Genomic DNA, 11,076 nt, shown 5'->3' on the forward strand with positions numbered 1-11,076 from the left:
TGCTTAGTGTCTATTTCCAGCAGCAGGTGAGAATCTCATGATTCAATTCCCACCTGTGTCAAGGCCACTTTACACCAATCTGCCCTGTAGGAAAACATGGAATAAAAGCAATAAGATCTGTGGAATACATGTATATATGGATTGCTGTGCACCGTTTCATCATTGCCCATATGAAAAGGGAATATATATGTACATCCATTTCCATCCCTGCATAGTAAGTATTAAAACAGGAAAGCATTGGCTGAAGCTGGCATCAGCAAGCCAAAATGTTATACCAGCTTGGTCAGACTCTGGAAAATAAGTTGTCAGCTTCCTTCTGCAGCTCCATTTTCTTTTACTCTTTTAGTGTGCATGCTTAGAAACTTCCATTACAAAACAAAACAAACAAAAAAGTATTTTCCTGTAATCACCAGGTGACAGGATATGCTGGTTTAAGGCATAGCACCCGATATTGGAAAACTCATTTGCCAGTCTTGATGAACCTACAAATCTGTCCTTCCTGGAACAAATTTGGGTCTTGATATCTTAGCATCACTCACCAGAGTCCTATTTCCTGATTTATTCATCAACAAGTCCTTGCCTTGAAGCAGTGTAATGATGTTTTCTCTTTGATGTCTAATTGCCAACTGGAGTGCTGTACAGCCAGTGATATCTTCCACATCAAGCAGAGCACCAGCCTTAATCAAGGTCTTTATAATGGCCATATTGCCTTTGAGAACAGCAAGGTGCAAGGGTGTCCAACCCACTTTGTTCTTAGCATTGACATCTGCCTTGCACTCCAGAAGATTGATGACAGTCAAAAAGGAGCCTCGTTGGACTGCAAAATGGAGGGGGGCCCACTCTGACTTCTCAGTGATGTTGGGATCTGCCCCACATCTCAACAGCTCACAGACTACTGGCTCATCACTGTAGCGAGTAGCCAAGTGAAGGGGTGTCCAGCCCATGCTTCCTTTGGCATTCAGTTTGGCACGTCTGTCTTTTAGCAGGTGGATTATTTCAATGTGTCCTTTGAAAGAAGCCAGGTGCAGCGGGGTCCAACCTTTGTCTGTCCTCAGCTCCACATTGGCTCCGTATTTGATGAGTTTCTCGCAGATGAGATACTTCCCCCTCACCACAGCAAGGTGCAGGGCACTGTAATGATTTTGATCCAGGCTGTTAACAGAGGTCCCATTCTTCAGCAAATAATGGACTACCCTGAACTTCCCCCTCTCCACAGCAACGTGAAGTGGGGTCCTATGGTTCTTCTGCTTTTTCTCCAGGTCCGCTCCTTGACTGGCAAGCAGTTTCACGAGGCTGACATGTCCAAAGCACGCTGCCACATGGAGAGCAGTTTTCCCATCAACCTCCTGGGTGTTGGAGTCAGCCTGACGAGATAGCAGTACTCGGGCCACATTCTCAAAGTTGTTCTGTGATGCCAAGTGCAGAGGGGTCCACCCGTCATGCTCTTGAGCATTTACCTGTGCCTGGTGGTCCAGCAAGAGGCGTACAATTCTGTCGTCCCCATTCTGAGCAGCGAAGTGAAGAGGTGTCCAACCATCATCATCAGGCAGATTGATGTCAGCATCATGCTCTATCAGAACTGAGCAGATCTCTGGCGACCTCTTCTGAACAGCCATAATGAGTGGGGTGTAGCCACAGGCTGCCTGGCTGTTCACATTGGCTTTACAGCTCAGGAGAAACTTCACCTTTTCCACATTTCCCTGGATCACCATGAGGTGAAGCAATGTAAGGCCGTTTTCATGGACTCTACAGATTTCCTCAGACAGGATGTCCTCTGGACTTCCAACCTCACTGTAAGAAGGTGGTATACGAACCTCCTGATTACCAGTTTCTAAAGGCAGGGGAAAGAAAATAGGAGAAAGAGTGTAAAACCAAGTGAAATAGCTTGTGTGCACAAGATGGGAGGGAGAGCATGTGAATCTTCATAGTATGAAATGAAATAAAAGGCATTTTAGAGATAGGGAATATGAAATGAGGCAAAAACACTACATGCAGTCTCCTAGAAAGCAGTGAGACATTTGGCCTCTCCCTCACGGGAACTATATCTGCTGTTTCCTGTATAGTTCATTTTCCTTAACTTAGAAAGAAAAGACACCCACATGGAAAACTCTCTTGAGCCACGTCCTTGTCACTGGAGAGCGAGGAAATAGGCTACATTTTTTAGGTTTTCGCCTTCTTCATTTTTGGATTATAAAGGAAGTCCCCTACTTACCACCACTTCTGGTGTCTTGGGGGAAGATGAACTCTTCTGTGTCACTCTCATTTGCAGGAAGGGGAAAAGAAAAAGCCATAAGACAAAGTTGCTTATTTGCATTCTATAATGTTTGCACAGAGGAATTCTTCACTACTGCTCTAGAATTTTGTGTTACCATTTGAGTGGCTTTTGTCCAATCCTGTTATTGCATCCAAAACCCAGCAGAGCAAATCATGATGCTAACAGGAATGTGGGAGCCTGAAAATTATCCCTGGACATCAACGAGATTTTCCCCCTCTTACTCATTTGCTCCCAGACATACATATATTCTACTTCCTTATTGCAGCACGTGCCCGTGGCAGCTTCCCAGCTGGTCTTTTTCTTTTTGTACAGGGAACCTAAACACACCCACCTCCTCAGTCCTCTATACTCAGGCATTCTGTTTCTTGCTGACTCCACAACCAGGCAAAACTTCAAAATAGTAATAGTTCTGCTACTTCTGCCTGTATGAAGCTGACTTCTAGGCACAGTTACACTCCAGTAGCTGGGCTAAAATTGTGAGTATCCTGAAACCTGATTTTTTGCTTAGCCAGAGAAACATGGGAATTTAAGAGGCTTTTTTTCTTCTACGAGAGTTGTTTAAACTGGAATGTCCTCAGTTCATAGGAGCTGGAGAACAATCGTCTGAGCACATATGCCAGTGCTATGAGCAGAACCCCTGTGATTCTGTGTCTGCTTGAGCTTCTTTTAATGAGCGAGGCCTACATGATAAACGCACTTCACCTGAACAGGTAGAAAGAAGGGTCTTCCTCTGGGACTGTCTATCATTCAGCACACTGGCCAGCTTGCTAGATTTATTAGCAAGTTTCCTATCCCCATAAATGAATTACAGATGTACAACCTATGCAAACACACTGCACGAAGGTTGCTGAGGTGCCCTTGTCTGATGATAAACAGTCATGAGAGAGGAAACACATTCTCAAGAACTGGTAAGAAGAGGGAAAGGACTCAGTGGCTTTTCCTGAGTGGTACTGGGAAGCCTTGCTCACCTGCTGGTTCCCAGACATGGCAGGCTTGTGGGACATCTTCCTAACAAGGCGCTCATTCTCTGGATCTATTACAAGGCTTTGTATCAGTGACAGCAGCATGTCTGTTTCTACAGGGATATCTACCAGAGCAAAAAGACTGTTAGCTGAGCAGACTACCCAGACTTCAGAACCCAGTCAGTACCTGAAGTTGTGGAAGTCTTTCACGTATCCTCCACATGGGGAGGAAGGAAAGAGGGAGAAAGGGGATGTGTTGACAGCAAATGGGTACCAAGCATTTCCAAGGCAACAGGTGATTTAACTGGCAAAGAGTTATACACAAGCTTATCCCCCACTTGTTAATCCATGAAGCTGACCCTTGGCTAATCCATATCACAGTCAGCTACTACACCTGTAAAGCTTGGCCTTTGCTTAGGGTCTTGGTCCCAACACCTCTTCATCAAGTCAACCATCTGCTGGCATTCCCCTGGCCAGTCATTGCTGATGGGTTCTAGGCAGGGCCTCTTTCCTGCTGCAACTTTGACTATAATGGCCATCATGTTGGCTCCTGAAAAAGAGCAACGTGCATTGGGTTTTTTCTCTGTGAAGATGGCTGTAATAAACATTTAATAAGTGCAGCGCACATAAGAAGTGTTCATATTTACCTGCATAAGGTTTCTTCTGCATAAGTACCTCCCAAATGACAATTCCAAAGCTGCAGGCAATAAGAGATCATGAGCAATCACTCCCATACGTACATGAACTTAAAAAATTCGCTTATTGCTTTCATTTTCTTGAGAAATTGGAGAATTAGGAACTAAGTTCTTCAGGATGGAAGGACTTAATCCCCCACACCAAAAGGACAAGATCTTATGAATCATCACATATATCTCTGATGTCTCAGCAAAAGGGTTGCTGTAGCAAATGAGTGACTTAGAACACTTGTCAGGCTCTCAGTGCCTTGTTTTCACTTCATCATTCACATCAGGTTTTAGAGCCCTTGACTAGTGCAGGTTCATGCGGGCATGCAAATCCTCCTTTGCTTCTTGCCTTGGGTTACTATGTAGTGTAGTGGCTGAGGAGCTGATGAATTGCCAGAAAGTATGTTTGTAGCTTGTATAAGTGGGTTGCAAATCACTTTGGCCAAAAGGAAAAAAGTGAAGTTGAAATCTTTTCACCACCTGTTACTGACCAAAATGAAGCTGAACACTAAAGTAGACAAGCAATATTACAGTTGTTTTAAAATAAAAATGAATCTAAGCAGCGGCTGCTATGAAAGAGCAGACACTGTCTGTTCTGTGCTCTAATCTTGCTCCTACTCCGTAACTTCCAGCAACCTAATAGGGTATGATGGAACCTAAGGCAATACAGTCTGCAGGTCACATGGGATCGGTGCTGCACACAGGTGCATCTGGTAAGAGGTAGATGATTATGCACAGATAATCCCACTCCCCCTCACTCTCCACCATTGGAGTACCATGTGTTACTCCCAGTCTGTTTCCCACTAAGGACATTATGCAAGGCAGAGAGCCAGAATATAAACAAAATGAGGCAACATGCCAGTCTCACTTGCTCTGCGTAAGAGCCAGGCGGCAACCCTGTGTGACCTCTCAGCAGAAAGGCAGCCCCTACCTGTACACATCATATTTGATTCCTGGGGGCTTGCTGTTCTGCAGAAACATTTCTGGGGGGATGTAGCTCAAAGTGCCTCTCAAAGCACAGCTTTCAATATATTGCATTCGGCTAGACTGCTCCATCCATTTTGATAGGCCGAAGTCTGAGATCTGCAAGCAGGAAAAAACGAGAGTCTCCCCTGTAATGCTCACAGTCTCACCCCTCCTTATACTAGCTGGGAGTTACCTCCATCCTTCATGATCAGGGATGTGAGGAGGTGCCTAGCAGCTGAAACTTGATAAAACCCTGATAAAACTGTAGTTAGAGCTTTTCAATGAGTCCAGGAGATCAGCATTTCCTCCTGAGTTGGACCCTGAGGTTCCCAGTTCTGGCACAGATTGCCTGTATGATCCTGAGAATCCCATGTAATTTGTTTACCAGCTGCTTCTTATAAGCCCCAGTGGTCAATCTTTCATTGAGTGTTCCCGAAGAGCCTAACTTAATAGGATTCTGGACATATGAGTCAAAAAACAACCTTTCTCTTATTTGAGAAATAACCTGTCCCTACAAACACAGCATTAAGGTCATACCTTGACATGCATATTCCCATCTAGGAGAATGTTCCCTGGTTTTAGATCTAAGTGCAGCAAAGGAGGTGTCATGCTGTGCAGGAAATTCATAGCCAAGCCCATCTCATGGATAACCCGGAATTTGAGCTGCCATGACATTTTGTGAGCGGGCAGTATTTTCTCCAAGGACCCTCTCGCCATGTATTCCATCACTATCCCCAAAGGGTTGTTGCAGACCCCATAGATAGTGACAATGTGCTGGAATTTGATTTTCTCCATCTTGGTTGCCTCTTCCATTAGGCAGTTCATACTGGTCCTGGAAAAATACAAAATAAAAATAAAATATCAAAGTGGAACCAAGAAATGGTATCAGTCAATTCACAGACTAAGTTACTGTATAATGGCTTGGTGATATCCAGCCTTTCCAAGTAGTCCCACTTACCCTGAAAAGATTCATTCCAATTTGCCCCTTCAGTTGGTGATAATGCTGGTGATAATACGGTGATCATATACGGATTGCTTGGGCAAATTGAACCACTAAACTCCTAGAGAAAGAGATCAGAACTTCTGTCTTAGTCCAGCTCTTAGAAGACCTTCAGTGGCCACAGAAAGCCTTGTCCATGTCTTGTTTTCACCCTGGTGAAATTCCCAAGTGATGCTTTCCTGAAAGCATGATGTCAGGAGCAGGGACACACTTGGTGAGCCATGCCTTTTTCATACAGCACATGTCCACTCAGTGACAGCCTGCACGCTGCTTGCAGGCAGCCAGGGTCCAATGGCACACTGACATGCTGAGCTTGTGTACAGGGAGGCTTGCACGGCCAGAGAGTGTGCCTTGGCCTTACATACACCTACGCCTCTGCCTGCAGCTTTCTGTCCGTGAGCATGGAGAATCTGGTCACAAAGGGAGTCTAGACATTGCCAGTTTTGGCAGACCTGTTTCACTAAATCTTTACATTTCCCAGCCTGCTGAACAAGTTGGGGTGCCCAGAGCATGCTGACAGCAGCCAAGCGGTAAAGTCACAAAACCGTATTTAAAAAACACGCCCTGGGAATGAATCTGAGCTTGCAACAACATTATGCCAGGCCGCTAATAGCGCTAAACATAGGCCAGCTAAGCAAATCCTTCTGCCAGACTTCCTCTAGCATGCCCCCCACAGTAAAACATACCTCTGGATTGAGGAATCACTGGTATTGTCTTTCCCACTGTGGAAGAAAGGCTTAACATGGGAAGACACTGGGAACCGGCAGCATAGAGGGTTGCAGATTGATTCTTACCCCTCCCAGGAAAATCACGGGCGTGGAGAAAGAAGTGGCTTCTGTGATTTATGGTTCCCTTCCTGGGACAGAATCACTGGCTCAGCCCCTGTCTGCCTCCCTCCCAGGCACCCCAGGGGCTGGTGAGAGCTGACCTGCACAGGTTAGGCTGGATCCTGTGGCGGATGAGCATTGTGGAGAGTAGCAGAGGGAGTGAGGTTATCCCAGGAGGAGGCATTTGTACGATTAGCACAGGTACATGAGAAGGTACAGCAAGAAGGTGGATGTCAGACAAGCAGAGGGAGCCCCAAGAAATGAGGCTTGTAAGGGAGAAAAGGAAGAGCCCCAGGCGATTCCCGTGTTAAGAGTCTGAGTGTTTCAGCCCTCTGGAAAATTCTGTGACTGCATCTGTGGCTGTATTTCCTTTTTCTGTGGGTTCCCTGTGATTTTTTTCTCTCTCCTCAGCCCCAGCAGACCTGCGAACTATGAGCCTTTGCAGCTGACAGAAGTTGAGGTGAGAGCCATCTTTCAGCCACTCTCTTGCCTTCTCTCAGGTGGTACATAGATGCAGCAGCATTCACTGAGAACCTGCCCTCCTTGCTTTCATGCACCCACAGGGATGTCTTCTACCATCCCACAAAATCCATCTTCTGTTTTGTCCTGACAAGCAAAGCCATCCAAGGTTAATAAACTTGCTGGCAATTTGCCTCATCATTTTGAACGAACAGTGTGAAGCAGTCGGTTATGCATCAAGAGCGTGAGCAGATGGAAGGCACCACACCATTGTCTTCATTCGTAGCTACTGATGAGACACATTTTTTTACAAGCCTACAGACAGGAGTGCTAAGGAACTTTTAAAAATAAGCTCCTCTGAAACTTTTGCCTCCCTTACCAGACAACTCTGCTGCTGTGCTTTTTTAAAACCACTGCATGGCCTGGAAGCTTTCAGTTTTGTATTTGGGGCTTGTACTTAGTACTGACAGATAAGCCAGAACCATTGTATAATACGCATGTATGTGTATGAGAAGGCTCTGACAGATTCACATACCATGCACTCAGAGATGTTCTCTGTGGGTACGTGCGCATTAGACAAACTGCAGACTGAAGACCTGCCTCTCACAAATCTGGAAACCTTCTAAAGCAAGCAGAAATAGCCATTGAACAATTCCCCCCAGCTGCACAGGACTACAGGACCAACACCGGCCCTTCTTACAGCCCCCATGGAAAGGAAGGATTTTTGGCACAGCCATAGTACAGGACAGAACAGTCTTGCCTTGTAAACCAGAGCTCACAGGGCTTACTGAAAAGTATAATATTAGTCAGAGCAGCCTCAAGGCTGTTTGGACATATGTAAGGGGCAGGAAAGTCTTTTATAACACTACATTGGAGCGCAAAGTTGTTTTCATGACAAACTAGTATAACTTCAGTCCCTAGGCGATCAGTACAGTAACTGTTAAAGGCTATTTTTCCCAAACTCAGATTTTCAGATTTAGTTTTTCAAATCCTGGTGATTGTAGAAATAGGCGTTTCTTCAAAAGAGAAAAAAAAATCTATGAACATTTCTGTCCACGTTCAACCATTCTTCTGGAGTGTAGACTAGCAGCTGAGATAATCCATGAAAGCCATATGATTACATTTCCTAGAACGGATATATGCAGAAGTAAAACTGGTGGACCTGACTCTTTTCTTTTCGCCAAAAAGAGAATGAAATGCAAACATAACATCTGATGAGCATAAGCAGCGCAAACTAAAGAGGACAGTCACTGTCCAAATTGAACCACCTCAGCTGTTGTCAGTAACATGACAAGAAAAGCCACATGAGCATGTGATTTTTAACCAGGCAGGATCCTTCCAGCTTGAACGGAATAAAATTCTAGAATAAATGACTTCATTGACTCAGTTCGTTTTTTCATCAGGACTGCCTATATCCTATGGGGTATCGGCAGGGGTTGCTATTACCTGGCTTCGTTCTATCTCCAGACCCAAGGTAGTCAGCAGAAGAGTCTCTGCAGGTGAGAGACAGAGCAAAAAGTAAAGTGAAGGTGCAGGTGCACCATCAAGAGAAAAGAGCATGTCTGGAGGGTAAGGCAAGTGAAGGAGCAGAGAACTTTGCGAGCCCAGCAAAAGCAGCTGGAAATTCACTGTCCCTCAGCTTTAAACCTGGTGATTTTGATGACTATTTTAGTTTAATTGATACCCATTAGTCCCAATGTCCAGCGAAAGCGTCGAATAAGTAATTAGACTGTTTTATCCACATGCCCATGTTTAGTTTAGGATGCCTACTTCAGCCTCCAGATATCAACATTAATTGTTCCGAGTAAGCGTTCCTTTCCCACTTGCACATGCACATACACAAATATGAAAGAAAAAGAGGCACAACTCCACATCACTAGTGTTTTTTCCACTCCGAGTACCCAGAACTCGACTTCCCAGGGAGAAGAAGTCATGTGAACATTTCCTTTGCAGTTTTAGCATCAAATCACCATAGACGGCTCTAACTGACAGTTTAAACTGCTGAGCTAGCAGAGACCGCATAGTTACCTCTCCATGCTGGAGTCCTGCAGCAGGTACGGAGAGCATTTCACTGCATAAACTGTTCTCCACCTCTTGTGCTTGACTTGGTACACATGCCCAAAGCCTCCACTGGCCACTTTAATCCAGTCTTCTTCAAAGTCCTCCTTATTAAAGACAGTTAAGCTGCCCAGTTGCCGGTCTTTCTCCAAAGTCATGACAAAAAAGGCAGCCTGGCACTCTGCCTCCTGCTCAGGTGGTATCAGAGAAGAAGAAAGGAGCTCTTCCTACTTCTGACTTGCATAGGGAGGTAGGGAGTTACCCAACATGAGCCATGTTACTTACTGCCAAGAGGTGGATCCTAAGTATCACTCTCATTTGGTATGGAGAAGAGCTGCATTACTTAACTCCAGGCACTCATGCCAGGCTACTGCTCAGAGCTTGGCCAGGCTGGGTATATGTCTACATTTCCATAAGGCTGCCCTTCTCCCTCGTATTGAGCACTGGGTGGGCAAATGCTGATGGAACACAAGATGAAAAATGGTGCAATGCAACAATCCTTTAGCAATTGCACTGTGCTGAAGATGGGATTCCTCACCAGCGGTGTCAGTATACGTTGGCTGAAAGTGAGGCAGATTGATACTTAAAGAGAAGGAAGGACTTACATAGCGAGAAATCCGCAAGGCTCCTGCGCAGCACTGCGTATGTGAGCTGGATGAAGAACAAAAGTGGAAAACACTCCAGAAAGAAAAAGAACATAGAAGTAGCATGTGGCAAGCATGAGTGCATGACCCTGACAAAATCCTTCAAGAGAAATACAACAAACATGGTGAGCCAGAGTGGTTACCTCAAGGATAAAGTATGCTGCCGAATGCCCGCAAGGGGCATTTGAAGAAACAGGCGAGTACTGGAGAGCTGGTCTGAGCAGTTTAACCACTACCACCTGAGCACTAGTAACAGCACGCATGCTTTTAGTTGCTTTATGCCTGGACTCCCCCGCTGTAAAACCGGTTTAATGACACTCCTCTGGGTCTTGTGCATGTGTGTCTTTAACGACTTAGCACAGGCACTATCTCTGTAGGTAAGTCAATGCCAGGTGCAACGTGGTGCTGGTTTCCTCAGCGCTACTGCAATACAAATGATAATTTCTGAAGGGTAATTGTTGTTGAGCCTTGACCTGGAATTTTTAGCCACATATAAGATCTGGAGAAATTCTTGGAGGAAGACTGATCCAGGTGGAAGCACAAGCTACTTGTGCGTTGCATTTGACAAGAGGTGCTCTGGCAGTGGCCCATCACTCACAACTGCAAGGCTTTAGGGAAAGAAGGAAAAAAGCCAGACAGGCTCTGCAGCCTTTCAGGGGAAAAAAAGAGCATTAGAGCCTGACTTGTGACTGTTGCTGATTTCCTGCCACTCCCTAAGAGTTGCCCACCAAGTGTGATGCTTCTGGCCCAGGTACCACCCCTGGCCACCTCCACTTGTGCTCTTTACCAGCAGTCACCTGCCAGCACAACTTTAGGGCCGAGGACAAGCACAATGGGGGTCCACTCCCCCATGTTCGAGCACAGGCCGGTGCCTTACAGTTTTATTATAGAAAGTTCAGGAGGAGGTGAGGGAGTGGAGAAAAACCACTACATGGTTGCAGAGTTGAAGCTGCTGCTGCTTCACTTCCTCCACAGAGGTTACAAGTGTGCTACGTTTGTCAGCAATTACCTCAGGCACATTCCAGGGTCTGTTTCAGCTTTAATGCCATTGAAATAAAAGGTTAAGATGGGTGGCAATCATGCTGACCATTTACACCTTTGTTGACAACAACAACTTACACTTCTTGAAGTGAACCTTTCCGGCTTTTGCCCAAACTGGGGAGCAATTTTACCCAAGTCCATGCCTTAACTGTAGAAGTGGA

The 11,076-nt window shown here is 45.5% G+C and overlaps 1 protein-coding gene across 1 annotated transcript; it reads right to left on the reverse strand.

Moving 5' to 3' along the window:
- Positions 1-459: 459 nt before the first annotated feature.
- Positions 460-9,388, reverse strand: ANKK1 (ankyrin repeat and kinase domain containing 1). Its single transcript, XM_075116371.1, has 8 exons — positions 9,201-9,388; positions 5,424-5,718; positions 4,852-5,003; positions 3,885-3,934; positions 3,632-3,787; positions 3,244-3,362; positions 2,213-2,258; positions 460-1,831 (listed from the first exon to the last, which is right to left on the reverse strand). The coding sequence occupies exons 1-8, from the start codon at positions 9,386-9,388 to the stop codon at positions 483-485; spliced, it is 2,355 nt and encodes a 784-aa protein (XP_074972472.1). The 3' UTR covers positions 460-482.
- Positions 9,389-11,076: the final 1,688 nt, after the last annotated feature.

Source organism: Phalacrocorax aristotelis, chromosome 22 (genome assembly GCF_949628215.1).
Source record: "Phalacrocorax aristotelis chromosome 22, bGulAri2.1, whole genome shotgun sequence".
Taxonomy (NCBI): Eukaryota; Metazoa; Chordata; class Aves; order Suliformes; family Phalacrocoracidae; genus Phalacrocorax; species Phalacrocorax aristotelis.